At 42.9% G+C, this 26,254-nt stretch overlaps 1 protein-coding gene across 1 annotated transcript in view; it reads left to right on the plus strand.

Annotated features, from left to right (window-relative positions):
- The window catches only part of LOC144499054 (dedicator of cytokinesis protein 4-like), a 386,914-nt gene that overhangs the window by 121,992 nt on the left and 238,668 nt on the right, over positions 1 to 26,254 (plus strand). The window contains exons 7-8 of the mRNA XM_078221109.1: positions 1,819 to 1,903; positions 16,896 to 17,047. Coding sequence (XP_078077235.1) covers positions 1,819 to 1,903; positions 16,896 to 17,047 — 237 coding nt within the window. The remainder of the gene's footprint in view (positions 1 to 1,818; positions 1,904 to 16,895; positions 17,048 to 26,254) is intronic.

Below are 26,254 nucleotides of genomic sequence, written 5' to 3' on the forward strand. Positions count from 1 at the left end.
CCCTTTAGAAACAAAATCATCTTCATGTTAAAATCACCCCCCACCTCCTCCTACACTCAAGGAGTCCACCTCTCTTTACCTGTGATCCTTTCTCGGACTAAAATTCTCCAGTCTTGCAGTGTTACTTCAACTCTGGCCTCATGCACACATCTACAATTCTTTTACTCCGCCATTGGCGGCTGTGCGTTCAGTTGTTTACAGTACGAAGTCTCACAACACCAGGTTAAAGTCCAACAGGTTTATTTGGAATCACGAGCTTTCGGGGCACTGCTTCTTCATCAGGTGAGTGGCTGATTCAGTTGAGGAAGGAGCAGCACTCCGAAAGCTCGTGATTCCAAATAAACCTGTTTGGCTTTACCTTGGTGCTGTGAGACTTCTTACTGTGCCCAACCCATTCCAACGCCGGCATCTCCACACCATGGCTTCAGTTGTCTCCGCATTCTCTAAATATCCCCCCTGGTCCTCTCCGACTTCAATTGACTGCTTTTTTCATTGGGCTTTTGGTCATTCACCGCATTGGCTCCTTTGTTAACTCAGTGCCAAACTTTGTCTGTTACTTTTCTCCCTAGTACCTTGGTGTGTCTTGCTGTGTTATAGCTCATGGTATAAAAGGGGAAGTAGGCACTTGGATAAGAAATTGGCTGAAGATAGGAAACAGAGTAGTGATAAATTGTTTTTCAGATTGGAGGAGGGTTCCAAGGGGTCAATGCTGGGACCCTTGCTCTTCCTCCTTGCATATTAATGACCCAGACTGTGGTGTTCAAGGCATGATTTCAAAACTTACAGATGATATGAAGATCGGAAATGTTTTTGGGTATGGTGGGGGAGTTTTGAACTTCAAAAGTACTGGTGGATTAGGCAGACAAGTGGCAGATGAAGTTCAATGCAGAGAAGCGTGAGGTAATTCATCTTGGCTGGAAGGATGTGGAGAGACAGTATAAAAGAAAGAGAGAAACTGAAGGAGGTACAGAAACAAAGGGACCTTGGTATATATGTACCTAAGCCATTGACGATGGCAGGGCATGTTGAGAGAGCAGTTAATAAAGCATATAGTATCTTGGGTTTTATTCATGGGGACATTGAGTATAGTAGGAAGGAGGTCATGTTGAATGTATATAAGACACTAGTTAAGCCTCGTCTGGAGTACTGTGTCCAGTTCTGGGTGCCGTGCTTGAGGGAGGATATGAAGGCATTGGAGAGAAGATTCACAAGAATGATTCCAGGAATAAAGAATTGTAGCAACAGATTGGGAAGGTTGTAAAATTTTTTCCTTGGAGCAAAGATGCCTGAAGCTTGATAGAGGTATTCAATATCCTGAGAGGTATGGACAGGGTAAATAGTGAGAAACTGTTCCCACTCATGAGATCATCAAGAACTAGAGTACAGGGGTTCAAAAAATTGGGCAAAAGGAGTAAAAGTGATGAGGAAATATGTTTTCACCCAGAGGGTGGTCAGAGTCTGGAATGAACTTCCTGAGAGGCAGGTTCGATTGAGGTATTCGAAAGGGAATTGGATTTTCATTTCAGAAGAGAGAATGTGCAAGGTTACAGGGATAAGGCAGGGGGGGGTGAGACTAGGTAGAATGCTCTTTCAGCGAGCCACTGCAGACTCGATTGGCTGAATAGTCTTCTGCACTGTAAAGATTCTGATTCTGTGTTAGAGGTATATAAATGTAAATTGGTATTTCAAAATAAGAGTCGCCACAGTCTGGTGCAGCGCTCTGAATTCAGTAAATACACACAGTTACTATATGGTTGTATTCAAAGCACTTGAAAAGTTACTCCAATCTATCATATGTTCCTTTATCTTCCTAAATAGACAGATGGGCCTGGATCTGGTTCCAAGGAAAGAGTTCAGTATGGTGGATCCTGATGAAATCAGTGTCACAGAACTGTACAAATTGGTGAGCATCTATTAATGATTTTGCATTATTATCTTGTTATATAACAATCTTCATTTGAAGGAGAAATTAGTGACAAAGCTATTGTACAAGAGGCATTAGTAGTGTTTTAAATGTTTTAACTTGTAAAACTGAAGTACTTCAATATTTTTACTTAATCTTGAACATCACAGTTGTAGACAGTGTCTCAGAAATCAGTGGTGTCTACTATGCACTGCTCCCATTCCTCTGCTTTGCGGAGGAACAGAGGAAGAGTCGAGGTAGTGTGTAGAAAAGCCAAGCTAAGCAGGCCTGTATTCACCCATTGGCAGTTCAGAAAGCTGCAGTCCCTTTGCAAAGTAGTAGCCAACTTTTTGCCAGCTGCCAGACAGCTGCAGACATAACTCGTTAAGGGAGACCTTTAGTTGATTAAAATCTGAGGACATTTCCAAATTAGTCCCACTGTCATGATTCCCATTAGATATTAAATTCAGCTCAGTCATTGGCAAACATAGTTGTCTGCATACCAAGGCTGCCAGTTGGAAATGCATCCTTTGTGCAGGCATTGCCCCCATCTTCATTTAATTCTGGATGAATCTTGTAAAACAATTGGATAATTTCCTCTATTTGAAAGCTGCTGTCACACTGCTTCCAACACGTGTGGCCTTTTGATCTGAGTACTTCTTGCTTATTGAAGCTGTGTATCACTTTGAGCTGCCAATTTGCAGGTAAACTAGATGTCCGATTTATCAGTGGTGATGGGTCGTGGAGTAAATGTTATCAAGGATAACAGGAGAACTTCTCTGCTCTGATTCAATTGATGGAGTCATTTGCCGCAACCTGATCGGGCAGAGTCTTCCTTTAAAGTCTGACCTGAAAGACAGCGCCTTCAGCAGTGCAGTCTAATTGGGAATAGAGGGATATGGGGTTTTAGTTCAGTCGGGCAGCATAGTTGATGCAGGCTTGGAGGGCCCAAGGGCCTGTTCCTGTGCTGTAATTTTCTTTGTTCCTTGTCCTTTGTTCTAAACACCAGTGTCAGTTTTTAGATTATATGCTCAAACCTGCTGACATTTAAATACACAGCCTTTTGACTCAAAGACAAGTGTGCTGAGCCTGTCCTGTGGATGTTAGCTTGAAGTTGGCCTTGACAGGCTTCTCGGTGGCACAGTGGTTAGCACTGCTGCCTCACAGCGCCAGGGACATGGGTTCGATTCCAGCCTTGGGTGACTGCCTGTTTGGAATTTTGTCTATGTGGAACTCTCACATTCTCCCAGTGTCTGTGTGTGTTTCTGGGTGCTCTGGTTTCCTCCTACACTCTGAAGATATACAGGTTAGGTGAATTGGCCATGCTAAATATTTGGGGTTATGGGGATAGGGCGGTGGAAAGGACCTGGGTCAGGTACTCTGTCAGAGAGTCAGTGCAGACCTGATGGGCCGAATGGCCTCCTCCTGCACTGCAGGGTTTCTCTGACTCGGTTGGAGTTGCATCTTCTGATTGTTGCTTTAAGAACAGTCAGCTTTACAAGGTGCTTTCCCTGCAACCCATTAACCCCAATGAATTTTCTGAGCCTTCTGATCCAACTTCAATTGTTAGTTGGACAAGTGCTTTTTCCTCTTCTGCCATGAATACATGATCAGTCTAATTGACTGATTCCACAAAGATTGACAGGGTGAGTTGGGTGGAAGTTGTTAGTGACGGAGACTCAGAATTTTAAGATCTTTGATTTTTATGAATAAAGTGCAAATCAGCAGTGCTTTTAGATTCGACCTAATTCTGTTGCTCCTCGGGGGAGTTTGATATTAGACTGCGAGAGAGAAGGAAGTAACAAGCAAGTGGATAGGGAGAACCTGCTTGGATTGGTCTCCTTATTTCAGGAATGTTGTAAATGCATTAGAAGCAGATCAGCGAAGGTTCACTCAAATGAATCCTGGGATGAAGCAGTTATCTCATGAGGAAAGGTTGGAAAGGTTCGGCCTAGAGCCATTGGAGTTCAGGAGAATGAGAGGTGATCCTTTTTCAAATACAAAATTCTGAGGGTTCTTGATAGTATAGATGATGGGAGGATATTTTAGCTTGTTGCAGAGACTAAAGGATACAGTTTTAAAATAAGGATTTTCCCTCTAAGATGGAGGTGAGAAACAATGTTTTGAAAATGCCAATGATGTGTTGAACAAAAATTGCTTTCCCATAAAATACGTAACAAGGATGAGGGAGGCCAGGGATGGATTGAAGTGAGCAGTAGGGTAGTGGCGAGAGGGCAGCAGGAATGAGATGGCCGGAAAGATGGGTCGGGGAGGGAGGCAGCAGGTGGGAACGAGTGGGGAGGGGGGTGTAAGGAGGGGAGGGAAGTGTCCAGTGGGAGGAGTAAGGACAGGAGGAGGTGGTCAGGGGGGAAGTGGTCGGGGAGGGAGGCAGCGGGTAGGTAGGGTTGGGAGGAAGGTTTCGGGAGGGAAGGGAGGTGGTATGGTGGCACAGTGGTCAGCACTGCTGCCTCACGGTGCCAGGGACCCGGGTTTGATTCCCGGCTTGGGTCACTGTCTGTGCGGAGTCTGCACGTTCTCCCTTTGTCTCCGTGGGTTTCCTGCGGGTGCTCCGGTTTCCTCCCACAGTCCGAAAGACGTGCTGGTTAGGTGCATTGGCCATGCTAAATTCTCCCTCACTGTACCTGAACAGGTGCTGGAGTGTGGTGACTAGGGGATTTTCACGGTAACTTCATTGCAGTGCTAATGTAAACCTACTTGTGACACAAATAAATAAACTTTAAAAGGTGTCCGATGAGAAAGGTTTAAAGTTTTATTTATTCATGTCACAAGTAGGCTTATATTAATGATGCAATAAAGATACTGTGAAAATCCCCTAGCCGCCACAGTCTGGTGCCTGTTTGGGTACACAAATAATTTAGCAAGGTTGGGGAGGGGGGTGTCAGGCGGGAGGAGCTGGGGTGCAGGCTGCCAGAAAGACAAGCGACCCAAGGGCAGCATTGCAGTATTCACTGTATCAGGCTAACGCTCAATGTACCAAACTGGAGGCCGATGGCCAATTGCAAGAGTTCCATTCGGGCTGTTAATTGCTGTTGAGCAATGCCTTATGCTGGCAGCTTTCATATTTAAGTGGTCACCCTTAAACAAATCTGCCAAGCCTTGACTGCATCTCTCAGATTACTTCGCTGACATTAAGTCTCAGGAGAAATTGTAACTTCTCTGAGCTCAGAATTGGAAAGAATGAAGCCATTATCTGCAGTCACCAATGTAATGGCTCCTTTTTCACATTGACTCAATTTCTGCTCTTAACAACTACCTCCGCTTGAATGGGACTAATTGGCACTTTGTCATCTTGTTCAATCCACCTCTTTGACTACACCTTTCAAATTGTTAACCACCAGGTCTTCACACAAATGTATGCAGATAACATTTTGGGAAAGGACAAAGTTCCAAGAGAGATGCAGAGCCACACAGGAGTTTTAAGCTTCCCTTCCTAACAACCCTGTGGGTGTATCTACACCATCTGGACTGCAACAGTTCAAGAATGTGACTCACCACCACCTTCTGAAGGGCAATTAGGGATGGGCAATAAATGTTGGCCTGGCCATTGATACCCACATACTGTGCAAAGACAGTAGTATCTTTAACAATAAACCTGACTCGCGTCTGTCATGCCATAAAAGGATGCAGTTAACGTAATTGTTTTGAGTTTTTTCTGAGCAGGACGTAAAGTGTATATTAGTTTTGAAAAGCAGATTCCATCAATTCTATCCGCTATAAGTGGGCATGAAAACCCATTGGCTTTTCTTTGTACAATTTTGAAACATATGGCTCCGGAATTAAAATTTCACGGTTCGATATTTTAAAAACGTGGTAGTCTGTCATGTTGAATATTCCTGTTGCTATGCTAACCCTGGAATATACCCATTCCGATAAGGATATTCAAATGGATAAAAGATGCAGAAAAATAATATGCAGAAAAACAGACCAAAACCCTCAACTAATGAATTAATTGATGCCGATAGTCCTGACTTGCTCAAGCTGTGAATTTAAAAAGGTCTGTTTTTGCATTTAATGTCATTTGACTTTTTGTTTGACAGTTTAAAGTTATTGTTCAGTTTCAGTTGCAGTATCACTCGAGAAACTGAATGATAAGAGTGTTGCTCAATTAAATGCAGTATCATTCATGATGCTTCAGATAATTGATATTCCCTTCTCCTGGCCAACATTGCACAAAGTTTACCTCACTGAGGATTCAGTCATATTTGTAAATGAGCAGAATTGATTTAATGTTGTTACCTTTTTTCAACTTAGATTATTTTTCGCAATGGCTGCCTTGAAAATCTGAATTCATAGAATCCCGACAATGCAGAAGATGGCCATTCGGCTCATCAAGCCTGCACTGACAGCAATCCCATCCAGGCCCTATCCCCGTAACCTCCCTTCTAATCCCCCTGACACCAAGGGGCAATTTGGCATGGCCAATCCACCTAACCTACACATCTTTGGACGGCGGGAGGAAACCAGAGCACCCGGAAGAAACCCATGCAGACACGGGGAGAATGTTCAAGCTCCACACAGACAGTCACCCGAGGCCCGGAATTGAAGCTGGGTCCCTGGCACTGTGAGGCAGCAGTGCTTGCCACTGTGCCGTCCAGAATTGATGCCACGATTGGAGACTGCCATTGCAATTGTGTGAATACTTGAATACACAGGCAGGAAACAGGGAGCTGTCGAAATGCCAACTCCCTATGCCTGATCTCAACGTTGCACTTCAAGCTAAATTCAAATTCAACTTCATGAAAGAGTATTTATCTATTTTAATGGCTATGTGACCTCAATGTTCTATTAGACCATGAATTAATTTTCAAATCCTACATCGATATCAAGCTCCAAAACATTCTGTTTCTGCCAATACCCTACTTCCAGAGTTACCAGGGAACTTTGCCCTTCCATTGTTTTGTTTCCACATTTCTTGTGTTCTGTCAGCATTCTGAGCTCTCCCCTACAAAAAATGCCAGTCAACATAAAACTCTTCTATCCACGTCCTTAGCCCCACTCTCCTATCACCTATCTTTTTCTACCTTCCATGCCCTCATGATTGCCCGCTGCATCAAAATCCTCATTCTCATCTAAAAATTCCTCAATGGCTTTGCTCCCTCCTAGTTTTACATTCTCACTCATCCTATTGTGCTGGCCCTCTATTCTGATTCTAATCATGATGCAAGTGAGAACCATGCTGAATGTGGCAAGTTCAGAGGGGAAGTGAAAAAGGAAATTGACTAAGCAGAGAGAGTATGATCAGAGACTGGCTGCTAATATATAAAAGGGAATGCAAATGTGTTCTACAGGCATTTGATTTGATTTATTATTGTCACATGCATTGGGATACAGTATTGTTTCTTGCGCATTATACAGACAAAGCATACAGTTCATAGAGTACATAGGAGAGAAGGAAAGGAGAGGGTGCAGAATATAGTGTTAGTCATACTAAGGTGTAGCAAAACACCCAACTTATTATAAGGCAAGTCCACTCAAAAGTCTGATGGCAGCAGGGGAGAAGCTGTTCTTGAGTCGGTTGGTATGTGATCTCAGACTTTTGTATCTTTTTCCTGATGGAAGAGAGTATGTCCCAGGTGTGTGGGGTCCTTGATTATGCTGGCTGCTGTTAAAACACAGTTGGAAGTGTAGACAGTGTCAATGGATGGGAGGATGGTTTGTGTGATGGACCGGGCTACATTCACAACCCTTTGTAGGCACATATACAATAAGGGGATAGCAAGAGGATGGGTGGTGCCCTCTATACTTGGAAGCAGTGAACTGGCTGAGGTACTAAATGATACTTTCCAACTGTCTTTACCAAAGAAGAAGATACCACCCAAATCACGATGAGAGGAGGTTGCTGAGATATTGGATAGGCTAACAAATGATAAAGGGAAGGTATTAGAAAAGAAGACTGCACTTAAAGTTGGTCAGTCACCAGGAATGGATGAGTTCCAGCCAATGATGCTGAGGGAAGTAAAGAGCAAAATTATGGAGACACTGACCGTAATCTTCCAATTTGCCTTGGATATGAGGGTTGTACCAGAGGACTGGAGAATTGCAAATGTTACACACTTGTTCCAAAAAGGGTACAAGGATAAGCCCAGCAACTACAGAACAGTCAATTTAACTTCTATGGTGGGAAAGCTTGTAGAAATGATAATCTGGAACTAGATAAACTGTCGCTTGGACAAGTGTTGATTGCTTAAGGAAACCCAGCACTGATTTATTCAACACAAATAATGTTTAACTTGATTGAGCTTTGTGATGTGGTAACAGAGGAGGGTGATGAAGGACGTTGTGGTTGATGTGGTGTACAAAGATTTCTAAATAGTGTTAGAGAATGTGCCCGTAGGCTTGTCACAAGAACACAATGCAAGAAATAGAAACAGGAGTAGGCTCCCAGGTCCTTCAAGCCTGCCTTGCCATTCAATACGATCATGGCTGATCTATACCAGCCTCAACTCCTTTTCTATTCTATCGATCTATCAAATATTTACCCACCTCCACTTTAAATACTTGTAATGAGCCAGCCTCCACCACCCTTGGGGGCAGAGAATTCCAGAGATTCACCACCCTCCGCAAGAAGACATTTTTGTGCACCTTGGTTTTAAATGACCAACCCTTTATCTTGTAGCTATGTCCCCTCATTTGAGACTATCTCACTGTCTACCATGTTAAGCCCCCTCAGGATCATAAATGTTTGACTAAGGTCACCTTTCACTCTTCTAAACTCCAAAGGATGCAGACCCAGACTATTTGGTCTCTCTTGATGGGATAACCCTCTCATCCCAGGAATTAACCTGGTGAATCTCCTCTGGACTGCCTCAATGTTACTATATCCCTTTTTAGGTAAGGGGAACAAAACTGTGTACAGTATTCCAGGTGGCAGCTCACCAACACCCTGTACAATTGCAACAAAACTTCCCTGTTTTTAAACTCCAACCCCTTTGCAATAAAGGCCAAGATGCCGTTTGCCCTCTTAACTACTTGCTAGCTTTATGTGATTCATGCACTGGAACACCGAGAACCCTCTGCACTTTACTCACCTGCAGTCTCTCTCCATTTAGATAATAATCTGCCTTTTGATTCCTCCTACCAAAGTGCATAACATCGACCTTCCCCATATTAAACTCCACTTGCCAGATTTTCACTCAGTCACCCAATCTATCTATATCCCAATTCAGAATCACAATATCCTCATCACAACATGCCCTTCCACCTATCTTTGTATCATTTGCAAATGTGTTCCTGCCTTGTGGTAAACCACTGTTATCTGTGGTGGTTAACCACTGTTAGTATTTATTATTACCTGTATATGTGGCACATCCCTGTCGGTTCCGCCCAAGTCTCCTCCCCCTCGTCTGGGTATAAAGGCGGTGGCTCCTCCCCCTTGCTCTCAGTTCAGACCCGATCACCGACAGGGATGGCTCGAAGTTCTTGTCAATAAAAGCCTGTTTGTCTTGCTCTCAACTAGTCTCGGCTCGATTGATAGTGCATCATTCCTCCAAGTCATTAATGTAAATAGTGAACAATTGTGAGCCAAGAACTGATCCCTGTGGCAGTCCACTCGTTACGTGTTTACAGTCTTAAAAAGGATCCATTTATTCATAGAATCATAGAAACCCTACAGTGCAGAAGGAGGCCATTCGGCCCATCGAGTCTGCACCGACCACAATCCCACCCAGGCCCTACCCCCACATATTTTACCCACTAATCCCTCTAACCTACGCATCTCAGGACTCTAAGGGGCAATTTTTAACCTGGCCAATCAACCTAACCCGCACATCTTTGGACTGTGGGAGGAAACCGGAGCACCCGGAGGAAACCCACGCAGACACGAGGAGAATGTGCAAACTCCACACAGACAGTGACCCGAGCCGGGAATCGAACCCGGGACCCTGGAGCTGTGAAGCAGCAGTGCTAACCACTGTGCTACCGTGCCGCCCTGATGTGGAAAACTCTGTTTTCTATGTTTCAATACATGCTAACCCACTTCCTCCAATTCCATGGACTTCTACTTGATGCACCAGCCTCTTATGTTTTAACCTATCTCATCTGACTGATTTACTTCAAAATCAGGATGGGTGTAAGCTGTCCATCTGACCTGAACTCACCCTGGTTTTGGGCAGATTGGGTTATAATTGGTGAAGTTGTTTACTGAGAAGAGGACCTCCAAACTTGAGCAGACTCCATAGCATGCGAGAGGATGACAAATGTCTGGCTTGTGCTTTTCAGCATTTGTTTGCCCAAAAGACAGTGCCGGATCGCTCGAGATAGAAAGGGAGAAATCGGTGGCTATCTACGCAGGGCCATAGCACTCTCAGGCTCAGGGAACATATGCAGCAAATTATTAGAGAAGAAATACCACGCTGTTTAGTATCATCTCTTCATGAACAATGTGCTGCATGCCTCGTTTGACTGTACCAGCTGCCCCATAGTAGGAAAGATGGTGCAAAAAGATTCTCAAAAAATACAGTCAAGTGAGCTGCCAGGTGAGTGAGCCAAGCAATGTTCCTTATGTACCTGCAGCTCCTGCCGGCTACTGCTTGCAGTCTTCAGCCTGATTTACTTCTTAAAGGCTGCACCTTAATTTGGAAGACACTGAGCAGATTGCAAAAGCAAAATACTACGGTTGATGGAAATCTGAAGTTAAAACAGAAAATGGTGGAAGTACTCAACACGGCTGGCAGCTTTTGTGGCGAGAGAAACGGAGTTAGCATTTCAGGTTATTAGGACAGTTCTGATTAAAGTTCAGTGACCCGGAATATTTCACGTTAACTCTGCTTCTCTTCAAACGCGTTGCCTGACCTGCAGAAGAGGTGACATTGTTTTGGACACGATTGACTCCAATCATTGCTCCAATGGATTCATGAGTTAACCCAGGAAATTTAAGTAAAGACATTTCAACAGAACACGGGCAGGTGCATATCTTTATTTCCATTGGCATAACAGCAGTGAAGCTCACCACATGAGTGTTCTGCGCACACGCGTGCACACCACACCTAATGTCAGACTTGTGTGAGGCAGTCAATGACAATGACAGCAATTCAAAGGAGGGTGTTCCTGTACAACGTTGGGAGATGGTGAAACAAAAGCCAAGCGGCAGATGGCATAAATCTGCCTCTAATTCAAATTTGATTTCGAGAGAGATGCAAGGCTATGGGGAAGGAGAACAGAGCATTAGAATTGAAATTGTTCTTGTAAGATCCCTCTCTGTTGCTCATTTGACCTGTAAGTGTCTTAAACTTATTTTATGCAATATGTTGTTGGCTGGAATTTGCCATGGAGTTCATTCATTTTTAAGGACAATGGTAGATTTAAGACATAGAAGCAGAAGTAGGCCATTCAGCCCATCGAGTCTGCTTGATGTGGAAAACTGAACTGGAAGAATTGTGGGAATTAAGGCAGTCCTGGGTCAGCCTCCAAAGCTGGAACACATTTTGGGCTACTGGCTAAGAGACTCCTGACACTTGCTGCAGTTTTATGGAATGATTGTTTGCTGCTGTCTTGTACGTGAACTTATCTTGTTGTGTCCTACTTGTTTAAATTTCAGTAAATAATTGAGAATCTGAGCCTAGCCATGTTCTGATATGTTGGTAACCTGAGAGTGTTGTAGAAAGAAATGAAGTGCAACAAGATCGTCAATTAGCGAGTCCCGAAGGGCACAACATCTTTGCAAGTTGCAGAAAGCGATCATACCATGACTTTAGATTTGGAAGGAGAATGGGGTCTGCTTATGGAAAATGCAATGCTATCTTTGGAAAGAAGCTGTCAAGGCATTGTTCCCATCATGTTGTAATGCCACCTTCTAATTCTTTCTGCACTCCACCTTACCACCTCTTGCTTCTTTATGATTCCATGAATCATTTGCACCACATCTCCACCTGCTCTCATTCAACATCCAATCTTCCTTCTCAAGAGTCTTAAAACATTTCATTCAAGTTTGAATATAAATTCAAGGAAAAGTTACATCGGCTTAGATGACAAACACCGTAGACCGGTAGTCCCCAGTCTGTGGTCTGCAGACCACGAGGATACTGCAGGTGATTCATGGGGGGAAAAACCATCAGACTTCTCATTAGGTAAGCGTTACCTGTTTCTACTGGTACGCCTACTCTCGCTGAATGTGCTGTGATAAATGCAATGTATTTGTGAGTGTCCATCATCAACTATTAGACATAGCTGAGTTTTAATACCTGTTGATATTCGAGTTTGATTCCTGCCGGTCATAGGCTATGTTTAAAAAAAACAGTTTAAAATGGCTTGCATACGTTGTAGTCCACAAAAGCTTTTGATAATGATCTAGTGGTCCGGATAAAGAGAGCGGTTGGGAACCGCTGCTATAGACCATTGTCATCCTCAGTTCTCCAGTGGCTAACTTGTCCCAAATTGAGCTGGAGAACAGATTTAGAACGTACCACATTTTACACATAGTACAGAATAAGAATAAGAAGCTAATGACAATTGTACTGGTTCCACCATCTTGGTACTTAAATATTTTTGAATGTCCTCAACTTTCTACAAACTCTGAATGATTAATATAACAAGCAGGCTATGTTTGGAAGTATGTCCCTTGTAATATATAGCCCTCTTAAATTTAAGTGCTTAAATTAGCAAAAGGATGTGAGGTTTGTTCAGTTCTGCAAGGTGAAACCAGTTTTGAAGATCACCTGTAACAGAATGTGTTGAGATGGTCTAACATGGTTCTTAGCAAATCGATGCTTCATTCCGGCTTGAATGTGCATTGAAAAATCATTATTGTGTTTTGGCAGATTTCATTACCCACTTAATAAATGGAAGGGAGAAAGTAAGGGGTGTATATATAGTTACAATTTATTGAGTCCACAATTGTCTTCCTGCTGTTCTACACAGTATGATATCTGTTTACTTGCATGTACATATGGGCTTGCAAAGGTCACAATTATATTTCTATTCTGCCATCTGACGTCAGCCCATGATGCCTGACAGAATATCAGCATGGCAATTAATAGCATTTAGTGTATTTATCAGAGATAATGAAATGGTGCTATTTCATTATGGTGATAATACTGAATTAATAAAGTAATGGGGAATAGTCCAGTGTCTTCATACTGCGTCAAATAGGAATGGCTATGATGCCAAATGAATTTGGTTACCGTGATTTTGTTTTTGATGATGGGGCTGGGATTCTCTTTGGATTGATCTTGTGTGCAAAAGTGTGGATAATGGAGGCATCAGAAAGGGCCCCTCCCAGCCCCTGCTGTAACCATCCAGAATGGAAGCAAGTGACACTGCTGCCATGTCTCCAGCACTATTCTTTTCCATTTGAGTGGCAGCAGCATGAAGGCTGGCTTGATTGCAGCAAATTGAAGACGGCCACTGATTTTAATTGGGCAGTGGTGTTATAATTACACTCCTCTTTTCAGTGAAGGATAATGGGACAACGGTGAAGTAGTGCCTGTAGGTAAGTGATGGTGTAAGTTGTTCAAACCGTAATTTACTGGAACTTCTGTGCTAGAATAATGGCATACGTGATAGCGCAAATTCCAGGTCTTTATATTGGGCCAAATCTGGTCAGAAAAGTCACTACTATGCACACTATTAATTTGCCAGCAAGTTCGGGGGATTTAAGGATCGGTCTGAAGCTGTGAATCTCTTTACACTTAGGAGTCATAGCAACATAGCAAATAGGAGCAAGAAGAGGCCTTCAAGCCTGTTCCGCCATTCATTATGATCATGGCTGATCATCCAATTCAGTAGTCTGATCCTGCCTTCCCCCTCATATCCTTTGATCCCCTTCACTCCATGCTATATCAAACTCCTTCTTGAAAACATAACAATCAGTGCACTGAACTACTTTCTGAGGTTGCAAATTCCACAGTCTGATCACTCTCTGGGTGAAGAAATTTCTCCTCCTCTCTATCCTAAACTATCTACCCTGTATCCTCAGACTGTGACTTCTTACTATCAAGGCCAGCATACCATTTGCCTTTTTTACTGCCTGCTCCACCTGCATGCTTCCCTTTAGTGACTGGTGCACAAGAACACCCAGGTCTCGTTATACATTCCTCTCTCATGATTTATGGCCATTCAGATAGTAACCTGCCTTCCCATTTTCCTGCCTAAGTGGATAACCTCTCATTTATCCTAAGTATACTGCATCTGCCATTCATTTGCCTTCTCATTCAATTTGTCTAAGTCACACTGAAGGATCTCGGCGTCCTCTACACAGCTCACACTTGCACTCAGCTTTGTGTCATCTGCAAATTTGGAAATATTATATTTTGTTCCCTCATTAAATCATTAATATATATATAGTGAATAGCATGGATCCCAGCAGTGATTCCTGCGGCACCCCACTAGTCACTGCCTGGTATTTGAAAAAAAATCCATTTATGCCTGCTCTTTGTTTCCTGTCTGCCAACCAGTTTTCTATCCATCTCAATACATTAACTCCAACCCTATAGATATAGATATAGAACATAGAAATCATAGAAACCCTACAGTGCAGAAGGAGGCCATTCGGCCCATCGAGTCTGCACCGACCACAATCCCACCCAGGCCCTACCCCCACATATTTACCCGCTAATCCCTCTAACCTACGCATCTCAGGGGCAATTTTAACCTGGCCAATCAACCTAACCCGCACATCTTTGGACAGTACAGCACAGAACAGGCCCTTCGGCCCACGATGTTGTGCCGAGCTTTATCTGAAACCAAGATCGAGCTATCCCACTCCCTATCATCCTGGTGTGCTCCATGTGCCTATCCAATAACCGCTTAAATGTTCCTAAAGTGTCTGACTCCACTATCACTGCAGGCAGTCCATTCCACACCCCAACCACTCTCTGCGTAAAGAACCTACCTCGGACATCCTTCCTGTATCTCCCACCATGAACCCTATAGTTATGCCCCCTTGTAATAGCTCCATCCACCCGAGGAAATAGTCTTTGAACGTTCACTCTATCTATCCCCTTCATCATTTTATAAATCTCTATTAAGTCTCCCCTCGGCTTCCTCCGCTCCAGAGAGAACAGCCCTAGCTCCCTCAACCTTTCCTCATAATCCTGGTAAATCTCCTCTGCACTCTTTCCAGCGCTTCCACATCCTTCTTATAGTGAGGTGACCAGAACTGCACACAATATTCCAAATGTGGTCTCACCAAGGTCCTGTACAGTTGCAGCATAACCCCATGACTCTTAAACTCCAACCCCCTGTTAATAAAAGCTAACACACTATAGGCCTTCTTCACAGCTCTATCCACTTGACTGGCAACCTTTAGAGATCTGTGGATATGGACCCCAAGATCTCTCTGTTCCTCCACAGTCTTCAGAACCCTACCTTTGACCCTGTAATCCACATTTTAAATTAGTCCTACCAAAATGAGCTTTAATTTTACATGCTAATCTTTTATGTGGGACTTTGTCGAAAGCCTTCTGAAGGTCCAAATAAACCACATCCATTGGCTCCTTCTCATCAACTCTACTAGTTACATTATTGAAGAATTTCAGTAGACTTGTCAAGCATGATTTCCCTTTCATAAACTTATACTGACTTTGCCGGATTCTACTACTGTTTTCCAAGTGTTTCGCTATAAAATCTTTGTTAATGAATTCTAGAATTTTCCCCACTACCGACGTCTGGCTTACTGGTCTAGTTTTCTCTCTACCTCCTTTTTTTAAATAATTGGGTTACATTAGCTACCCTCCAATCTATAGGAACTGTTCCAGGCTCTATAGTATCTTGGAAGATGACCACCAATGCATCCACTATTTCTCGGGCCATTTCCTTAAGTACTCTGGGAGTCAGTTTATACAATGCCGATGTTTGCTTCACATAAATGACATTTTGCCCTCAGCTTCCCCATTGTATTTGCAATTGTACTGAATTTTCAGATGAAGTTGCCAAAATAGCTTAGCATGAAATGAGAGGACTGGAATTTAACAGTGTAAGTATCTTTTTAATGATGCGATAGTTGTTGATGCAGTGTCTTTCAGCCTCTCTGACCCAGAAAGAATCCAATTTAAACTGTTTATTCCAATTGCTCTTATTAAAAATGGAGATTTTTAAAAAAAATTAAAAATAAGTGATCACATCATCTTTCCGTTTCCTCAATCCAATTTTTCCTTCCCTCTGTTTCTCTTTCTGAACCTGTGACCCTAAGTCAGCCATTATCTTTGTGTCCTTCTCCACTGTTCCTCTGTTCTTGTCTTGAACTTTAAATTTCACTAATTTAGGGGGAGGCAATGGCCTAGTGGTATTATCGCTAGATTATTAATCCAGAAACTCAGCTAATGTTCTGGGGACTTGGGTTCGAATCCCGCCGAGGCTGGTGGTGGAATTTGAATTCAATTAAAAATAAATTCTAGAATTAAGAATCTACTGATGACCATGTAACTATTGTCGGAAAAACCCACCTGGTTCACCAATGTCCTTTTAGGGAAGGAAATCTGCCATCCTTACCTGGTCACGCCTACATGTGACTCCAGACCCCCAGCAATGTGGTTGACTCTTAACTGCCCCTAAATGCTGGCCAGCCAGTGATGCCCATGTCCCATGAATGAATTTAGAAAAAAAGATTAAGGAAGATAAGAGCTTGGTCCTATTCGCTAAGGCTCCAGATGGCCCACAGCCCTAGCCACAGGTCAACCCTCCCTGCCAGTGAATTACAATTGGTCAATTAGTTTGAGCTGCAGCTAAATAACAGCCAAAGCATCCTGCTATCCAAATTTTAGTAGGAGCTGAGCGAAAAAATTATCGTGACACGTCACAAATTTTCTTCCACTGAGAAGGTGTGGCTTTCTCTGTACACTTTTGCCTCAGGATTACAGTGACCAGGAGTTCAGACTTGGGGAAACGGCAGGCAAAAATTGGCACCCTCCCATCTATTGTAAAACACGTTGCACTGATTGTGGGGAGGAAAAAACAACAGTTGTCACTACGATCATTTTGTTGTAGATGTGACTGGCCGTTTTCTAATCTTTGGTTTTTTTTTTCTGATTGTTAACAGATGGAGCACAGACATCGGAAGAAAGATACCCCAATACCAACAAGCTCTCATCACCTCTTTCTACAAATGAAAAGTCTGATGTGCGCCAATCTAGGCGAAGAACTAGAAGTCTTCTTTTCAATTTATGATAGCAGGGAAAATCATCCTGTCAGGTGAAATAAATTGTTTTCCATATTTTAAAACAAAAATAAACCTTTTTGGCGTAATTCGCAGTATTTTGAATTGAGACTGCTGTGGGATTTGTTCATTGATAACCTGTGGTTTTAGCGACTAAATAACGTAACAGAAACAGACTCCAGCATTGGTTCCATTTTAAAAAAAATGCTTGTACACTAGTCAATGAAAGCCTGAAATAGATTTTTCTATTTCCAACATGTAGACTCTTCATGTCCATCCTGTAATGAGGCACAGAAAATAACCAAAAAATAGTTAATGGATTTAAAGCATCATTATTGAAACAGCTCCTTCTTAAAAAAAAATGACTCTATGGATTAGTTCCAAATAAACCCTGAAAGCTTTTGTTAAGTTGTGACTGGCTCTGACTGAGGTAAGAATTGGAACTTACACCTTTGTATACAAGAAATTCTTGGTCAACATTTTTCAAGATTCTGCTGGAACTGTGTTGTACATTGCTGTTGTGTTGCTCCCTTTTTATAACCACCTCCCCTTCAAATAAAGTTCTGAGTCAGCTTTGCTTAGTTAGAAGAGGTCTTGGTTCTGAAGGTTGTGAAGAAGTCAGCAAGCCATCTATGCTGATGTATCAATGCAATACCAAATGAATGCTGGATCGCTGGAGGTGCCGGGTTTCTGGTGAGAGGTTAAACTGAGAGGTCTAATTTCTGTTTAGATGGATGTACAGATCTCCCAGTAACGTTGATGGAAGAGTGCTTAGAGATTGTTAGTCAACATTCTTCTCTTGGGCATCACCCACCAAAACAGATGATGTGCTCATTCATCTCATTTACTGTTTGTAAGACTTTGCTGTGTGGCAAATGATTGTCACATTTGCCCACATTGCAGCAGCTAACTGTACTTCAATAGTAAACCATTGCTTGGAGAGAATTTTAGCCATTCCAAGGATGTGCTGTATAAATATTAGTTCTCCTCTTTACAGCATTGTCTAGAATGGCTTTCCTTCTATGTTCTTTCTTGTGTATCTACATTCAGACATCATTTCTTTGCTTACCATAATGAGCAGCGCACCCCATTACTATTGCTGGTGAATTCTGAGTATTACCTGGAGCTTTCACTTTGCACCTATCACTGATGGCACCCAAAGATGTTCCCAAAATGGTATTAAATTGTCCATTTTGAGAGAATAAAGAAGAAGCATATTACCTTAATGGTGAGAGATTGTAGAGGCCTGAGATGCAGAGGGATCTGGGTGTCCTGCTGCATGAATTGTAAAAGGTTAGCTTGCAGGTGCAGCCAGTAGTTAGGAAAGCTAATACAATGTTATTGTTTATTGTGAGGGGAATTGAATACAAGAATAGGGAGGTTATGCTTCAGTTATACACTGGTGAGACCACATCTGGAATACTGTGTATAATATCGATCTCCTTATATAAGGAAGGATATAAATGTGTTGGAAGCACTGCAGAGAAGATTTACTAGACTATCACCTGGAATAGATGGCTTGTTTTATGAGGAAAGATTGGACAAGTGAGGCTTGTATCCGCTGGAGTTTAGATGAATAAGAGGTGTCTTAATTGAAACATACAAAATCCTGAGGGCAGGGTGGATGTGGAAAGGATGTTTTCCCTGGTGGGAGAATCTAGAACTAGGGGTTTAAAAGTAAGGGGTCATGCATTTAAAATGAAGATGAGGCGAAATTCTTTCTTCCAGGGTCGTGAGTCATTGGAACTCTGCTTTCATCACCTTCTCAGGAAGAGTTTTTGAATATTTTTAAGGCAGAGGTGGATGGATTCCTGATGAGCAAGGAGATGAAAGGTTATCTGGGGGTGTTGGGTGGTGGTGGGAGGGGGCTGGGGTGGGGCGGTGGGTAGGCGGGAGTTATATATTTAACCAGTTGCATGATTGCTTTAAGAGTTGATCACATGATTTTATGGTGATGCCATTCGGATGTTGCACAGTTTTAGTTTCAGTTTGTACTCTACATGCAAAGAGCTCCTAGAATGAACCTGTTGTTATTAGTTTGAATCTATGTGCGCAAACCACATCTTTTTGTTTAAAATTAAAACGCCCCCTAACATAGTGGACATTGCAGCGGGAATGTGGTGTTGAGGTTAAAATCGGGTCAGCCTTGATATTGTTGAATGAGGGAGCAGGCTCGAGGGGTTGAGTGGCTAACTCCTGCTCCTTAATCGTACATTCGTATGCCAATTTGAAAATTGTTTTTTTTCCATCTTTCAAGTTTCCACTCGATCTGTTTGCGTGTCACTGAATGTAAAATCTGCCATGCAACTCGGTCGTGTTTTAGAATGTAATTCAAAAAAACCTTAAAAGAAATCTTGATATATCTGAGGAGTGAGAAGCAGAGTTAACTTTTCAGGTGTGTGACATTGCATCAGGACTTAAGGGAACTCGATTTGTGCCGAGCCCAATTTGTGTTCCAAATCCCACCATCTTGATGCTGCTTTTGTGACTTTGGTGAAAGCGTGATGCACAGACATGTCCAAACTCCAGGACACTATCTAATCTCTGCTAGAAATGAGAGTTGGTGAGCAGAATTATGAGAGGAATTGCAACTTCTCTATGGTGGCTGTATTTTCACAGTAGATGGTGATGGAACGAATCAGGCTGACAAATGAGTCTAAAATTTGAAGAGCTGGACCTACCTCGTATTAAGTTGATCTTTCTCTACACCCGAGCTATAACTGTAACATTACATTCTGTGCACACTCGTTCCCTTTCCTTTGAACCATATGCTTTGTATAGCATGCAAGAAACAATACTTTTCACTGTATACTAATACATGTGACAAATCAAATCAAAAATGTGGGTTTGTTTCAGTAGGTGGGTAAGATTATAGTTACAGCTATTTTACATTAATATGCAGTGGAACCATATGTCATTATGACATCACTACATATTAAACATCTCTCCTACTTTGAGCTATTATAAACATTTGTGTGAGCACAATACAACATCGTTGATAAGAATCTATACATTTAACAGGAGTCCAGATAAGCATGCAAGAGAAAAGGGAATAAAAGGGTCCGTTGATGGTTAGATGAGGAAAAATGGGAAGTGACTAGAGTAGAAGATGCACTTCAGCAATTCACCGAGGCTGTTTCAAACCCATGACTTCTAAGTCTAGAATGACAAGGGCAGTGGATACATGGGAACGCCACCACCTGCAAGTTTCCCTCCAAGCCGCATACCATCCGGACTTGGAACCACATCACCATTCCTTCACTGTCGCTGAGTCAAAATCATGGAATCATATCATAGAATCATCCAATCCCTCCAGTGCAGAAGGAGGCCATTCGGCCCATCAAGCCTGCACTGACAACAATTCCATCCAGTCCCTATCCCCGTAACCCCACATATTTACCCTGCTAGTCCCTCTGACACTAAGGGACAATTTACCATGGACAATGAACCTAACCCGCACATCTTTGGATTGTGGGAGGAAACCGGAGCACCGGAGGAAACCCACACGGACACGGGGAGTGCGTGCAAACTCCATGCAGGTCGGAATTGAACCCGGGGCTCTGGTGCTGTGAGGCAGCAGTATTAACCACTGTGCTACCGTGCTACCCTAGAATTCTTGGAACTCCCTTCCTAACAACCTTATGGGCGTGCCTACACCACATGGACTGCAGCGATTTGAGAAGGTAGCTCACCACCTAGTACCACCCAAGAGCAAATAGGGACAGGCAATAATGGTGGCCTAGCCAGCTACACTCCCATCCTGTGAAAGAACTTGGTAAAAGTGGGGCACAAGCACCAACATGGTCTTGAGGGGCCAAATGGCCTGATTTTTGTATGGTATATTCAGTGTAATTTATGTGTTCCTCGTTTAAAAAGCTTTAGTTTTTCCCACAATCGCTGAGTTACTTAGCTCTGATGTTTCTGAATTATGCAGACCTTAAGTATCTGTATAAAATGGCTTTTCATGCTCCTACCATGATGCAGAATGATGGCTTATTTCTATAATAGTAACTGGGAATCTGCAGAAGTATACCTGTGTGGTATTTTGATTTGCTGTGTTTATGCAGCTTGATAACAAATCTGCTTTTCCATCTGTGAAATTGAAAACCTTTCTTGTAAGATTCTTCAGCCGATTATTTCGTTAAAGTAGACTTGTAATTTATTTTTCTGTTCTGCTTTCCTTAATCCTTCATTAGAAAGGAGGAAGGCAAACTTTTCTTTGGCGAAAACATTTTATACTGCAGCACAGTGGTATAGAATTAATCCAATTACTGGACTATAATCCACTAATCTACTTAAGAAGGAGATGAAAAGGCTCGTAGCTACCTTGCTGAATCAATGGCTCCCATCTATGGAAGAGCCCCTGGATATAAGGTCACCGATTCATTGCAGAGGAGTTTCATAGGCAGAGACAGTGAGGGGTACACAGGAGGACTTCATGTCTCATACTGCCTGTGAATCATTCTTGTTATAATTCAAGTCAGAAACTCCAAAGTGTTTTATGAAGTCCGCCTGGATCACAATTTTTGCACTTTGAATATGGTTAGGGTAAGCTTGATATGTTTCACTTCTGGTATGATTCAAATGGCCCACTAGGGAGCTTTTATCCAACAAAGTTTATTTAAGAATACAGTTAACATGTACGGAAAGAAAATTAGCAATAACTTTTACCCATTACAAACAGGAAAAAAAATTATGATATTGTAGAAACCTTAACAGCTAAACACTGTTCCAACGAAACAAATCCCAGAAAACAAAACCTTTGCCACAGGTTTAACACAGCAAAGACTAATCCTCACGTGATACTGGAATTTAGTCCTTTGGTTGAATGCAGCAGTTCTCTTGAGGCACACGCAGACAAACTTGGAGTTAGGACAGCTTCCCAAAACACCAGTGAGACTCTGGTCAAGCCAACCCGCAACAGCAGGTTTTCTACTCCAGGAAGGTCAGGAACCTTACTTCCCGCTAACAGCAGGCTCTATGATACCAGGGAGAGAGAGAGAAACACTGCTTTTGATCTCATGTCCACTCTCTTCTAAACTAAAATTGAAAGTAAATCCTTAGATTTTTTTCCTGGGGAGGAACCACCTGACTTTGACTTGTCAATCAACCTTTCCCTTCACAATGCAAGGTCATAGAATATCCCAGAGTAAAAAATAAACAAAACCCCATTTAAGCCATTGAACTAGCAATAAAAGGACTTCTAGCAGACAACCTGGCAGGAATGAAAAAAAAACTGAAAAGGTCTGCTTACAACTGCAGAGAATGTGATTTTTAAAAAAAAATTCTTAAATGTACACTAATGTCACATCTTGCAAAGGCTGGTTGATGGTGGCTGTTTCTAGGGGGATGACATCCTATGATGCAGGTTTACAGTCCCATACTGGTCTTCACATCTTGGCAGGCAGCTCTGCCTTATGTTTCAGGCAGAGAGAGACACCTGCTCATCGATGGCATTTTTCTGAATCAGATTCCCGTGCCAAAATAGAATTTATTTACTGAGTTTGAAAGCTGCAGTATAGATTTCTGGTTGATGACAGAACATGAACGGCAAAGCACGACGAAGCTGGGCCCGAAATCCTATGAGGATTTAATGTTATCATGTCTTGGTGAATTCCATTAATGCCTTCCAGTGGAAAAAGTACTTTGTTTCTTCCCTCGGGTTGAGATCATCTAGTACAAGTGCTGCACCTGTATGGGTTTTATCCTAGTACATTTTGAATCATGCATTACCACTAATTTAAATTTGAAATGGTATCGGCCAGCAGAAATTGCAGCATGTTTTCATCAGATTATTCTGTTCTCCATCAACTAGAAGAGTTTGCACGACATAGTGTCCCCACATTCTAGTACGCTAGTTCAGTTCTGATGCTCTGGTAATCAGCTGTTGGCACCCCGTGGTTCCATCTTGTGCTTTTATTGAGAAATTTGCACACAGTTCATTTTTTTCCTCCAGATGATCGTCGTCTTAGTTTTGGCAATATTAATTATGGTACGAAGGTTATAATGGTTGACAACAGGCAAAAATAAAATATCAAATAATTGCTGCAACTTGAAGCATTTGCTCATTTATCTGGATGGTTTAAACCATATTTCATTGCTTAAGATGGCAAATTACTATTTATAAAGCCAGAACGCGAAAACTGTACATAGCTTTACATAAGACTATCCAAATAGCACCTTTCAGTCGTAACTTAAAGATTGTGTCCTGTTGGAAAGGCTTAATTGTCAGAATTCTGCCCTTGGTAAATTGCAGACAAGGGCTCTCAGCAGGGTCTGGAAATTGCCTATTGAGACACACTTATGCTACCCAATAAATCATAGCATGTTGTACACGGTGAAATTCTAACAGCTACTGCACAAAACGCCAAATAATCTGCTATGTTGTCCTCTTTTTAAAAAGGAGTCACGACTCTAAATAGTTTCTGCAGAGGTTTCCCTAACTGCACGAGAGTTAGTGGTTATTTATCATCAGGCTTCCTTGGCCAACAGAGAAAGGGGACGCACTAAGCATTGAATGCTTCACAGCAACGTTTGAATTGCTGTTTGAATTGAAACGTTGGAAGGTTTCCCATCCAGATATTTCATCTTAATGCCAGCTATCCTCTTTCATCTTCCTTTCTGGAAACCCTTTTTCTAAAAGAAAATCCACGAGGTGGGCCGATTCGGAAATGAGCTCGGTTTACGTGACGTGGTCAGGGTCACTTTGTGATTATCTAACAGGGATGTACTTGTGCAGGAAGGTTGGCCCCTCGTATCGCCCCCGGATAGAATATCCCACCTTAGCATAGCACTCCACCTAGTGGCCCGAGCAGGAGTTGTTGCCTGGTTGCCAGCGACCAAATGTTTGCAAACATCGAAAAAATTAAAGAGATTGATCTTCGTCTGTGAAATACCTTTGATTGGAATTGTCGTGCAGAGGACCGCGTTTAAATTATGCAAAATATGGATTGGAGTGTTTTGCATTTAACTTTAATCTGATCAGACAGCATTTCATTGGTTCAGAAACCAGTGCCAGATTTAATATGGGAACAGCTGGGTCCTTTCATCCTGGATTTAACACAGTACAACTTAATTTTCACTCGAACAAAGACCTGTGTTTATATAGCATTTCTCATGCCTCTCCGACATCTCAAAGCATTTTACAATAGCTCTTTTAAACAGGTCCATCAAATCAGAAGAGACAGAAGTCCTACTATTCTCTAATGGTTTCCGATAAATATCAATAAGATCAATATCGGGCAAGACATTGGCTGGCAAGTGAGAAGAATCTCTCTGTGAAATGGGATTTCAGAGGGCCCTCCCGAATATTGGGTCTTGCACACATTGAACAATGGGACACCTGCTCGATGCCGCCAGTCGCTGGTAAAGAGAATTTCAGTCGTCAGCTGCCCACCGCTGGGTCTGGGAGGATCAACAGACTAGAGGGTGGGAAGGGGCAGCGACTGGGATAATGGAGGTGGCTGGGCGAGGGAGGCGATTGGGAAAGAGTGATCAAGAGGGGGAGAAAGGTGGCGATTGGTGGGGTGTAAAGAGACTCTGGCCCTGACAGTCAGCCAGTGGCCTGTGGTTTCATTGTGAAGCCAGGAGGAACAATCCTTTCTCTCACTCCGCGCTCAAGTAATTATTTTATCAAAATGTACTATTTGGTATTCCTCTAAGAATCACGAGTTAAGCCCTGCGTAAGCGTAATTTTCCTGAGTGCAGTTTTCCTGATATGGCAAAGGGAATATCATACCATTCTTTGCGTGTGTCTTTTGATACCAATGGTATCCCGTCCCACCCGCCACGGGAATCGTAGCAGGGGGGCCGAACCACGCAAGGGTCCATTGACCTCGGGTGGGATTCTCCGGATTTGGGGTGAGCGCGACAGGAGAATCCCACCCAATATGTTAGGTAGCACATCTGAGTCTGTGAGTACACACATGCTGCTTGCCAGGTTGAATGTTTTGGTGCCTGTTCTCCACGTGTGTAAAATGGGTGCATTGTCATTGGATTTCCAGGCGAATTCACGATTTTATTAAGCAGAGTAATTCACACAATACATGGTTTGGGTCTGGAATACTCTGCTTAGGTGTGTGCGTGTGTGGGAGGATGTGGTGGGAGGGCGTGCGGAAAAGAAGGAACTCTCTGCTGGTTTGAGTCTTACCTAGCACAAGGAAAGATGGTGATACTTGCTGGAGGCCAATCATCTCATATGTAAATAAATACTAAACCATTAGAATTACCATCATAAACACAATACTAATTAGGTAAGTTGTCTGGGAGCGGCACGGTGGCACAGTGGTTAGCACTGCTACCTCACAGCGCCAGGGACCCGGGTTCGATTCCCGCCTCGGGTCGCTGTCTGTGTGGAGTTTGCACATTCTCCCTGTGTCTGAGTGGGTTTCCTTCAGGTGCTCCAGTTTCCTCCCACAGTCCAAAGATGTGTGTGTTAAGTTGATTGGCCATGCTAAATAGTGTCAGGCGGACTAGCTAGTAGGGTAAATACATGGAGTTGTGGGGATGGGGGTTGGGTGGGATTGTGGTCGGTGCAGGCTCGATGGGCTGGGTGGCCTCCTTCTGCACTGTAGGATTCTATGATGATCTCAGTCCCAGGACATCTCTGCAAGAATTCCTCAGGGTAGTGTCCTCGGCCCGACCATCTTTCAGCTGCTTCATCAATGATCCTTCCCTTCATCATAAGATCAGAAGTGGGATGTTCACAACTCCTCCAGATAAGGAAGTAGTCTGTGCCTGCATGCAGCAAAACCTAGACAATATTCAGGCTTGGACTGATAAGTGGCAGGTAACATTCATGCCACACAAGTGCCAGCCAATGGCCATCTCTCCTTGAAATTCGTATTGCCATTGACCCGAAACTGAACGGGACCAACCATATAAATACTGTGGCTACAAGAGCTGATCAGAGGCTGGCAGTGATGCGGCAGGTACCTCCACTCATGATTCTCCGTAGCCCCTTCCCTATCTACAATGTGCAAGGCATGAGTGTGATGCAGTGCTCTCCACTTTCCTGGGTGAGTGCAGCACAGGGTGGTATCGATCAGACAAGTGAACATTAGATTAAATGTATCTGTTAACGGTCACTCGCCAGACGTGAGTGCTCCAGCAGTTCACATTTCAGCACAGCCTTCAGTCTCAGCACAGCTAAAATCAGCTAAAAGATTACTTTTTAATACCACACAAAGTTAATTGTGCCAGTTCTTTCTTGTCTGTGGGTTCTGAGTCACATTTGCCCTTGG

The sequence above is a fragment of the Mustelus asterias genome, chromosome 9 (genome assembly GCF_964213995.1).
Source record: "Mustelus asterias chromosome 9, sMusAst1.hap1.1, whole genome shotgun sequence".
NCBI lineage: Eukaryota > Metazoa > Chordata > Chondrichthyes > Carcharhiniformes > Triakidae > Mustelus > Mustelus asterias.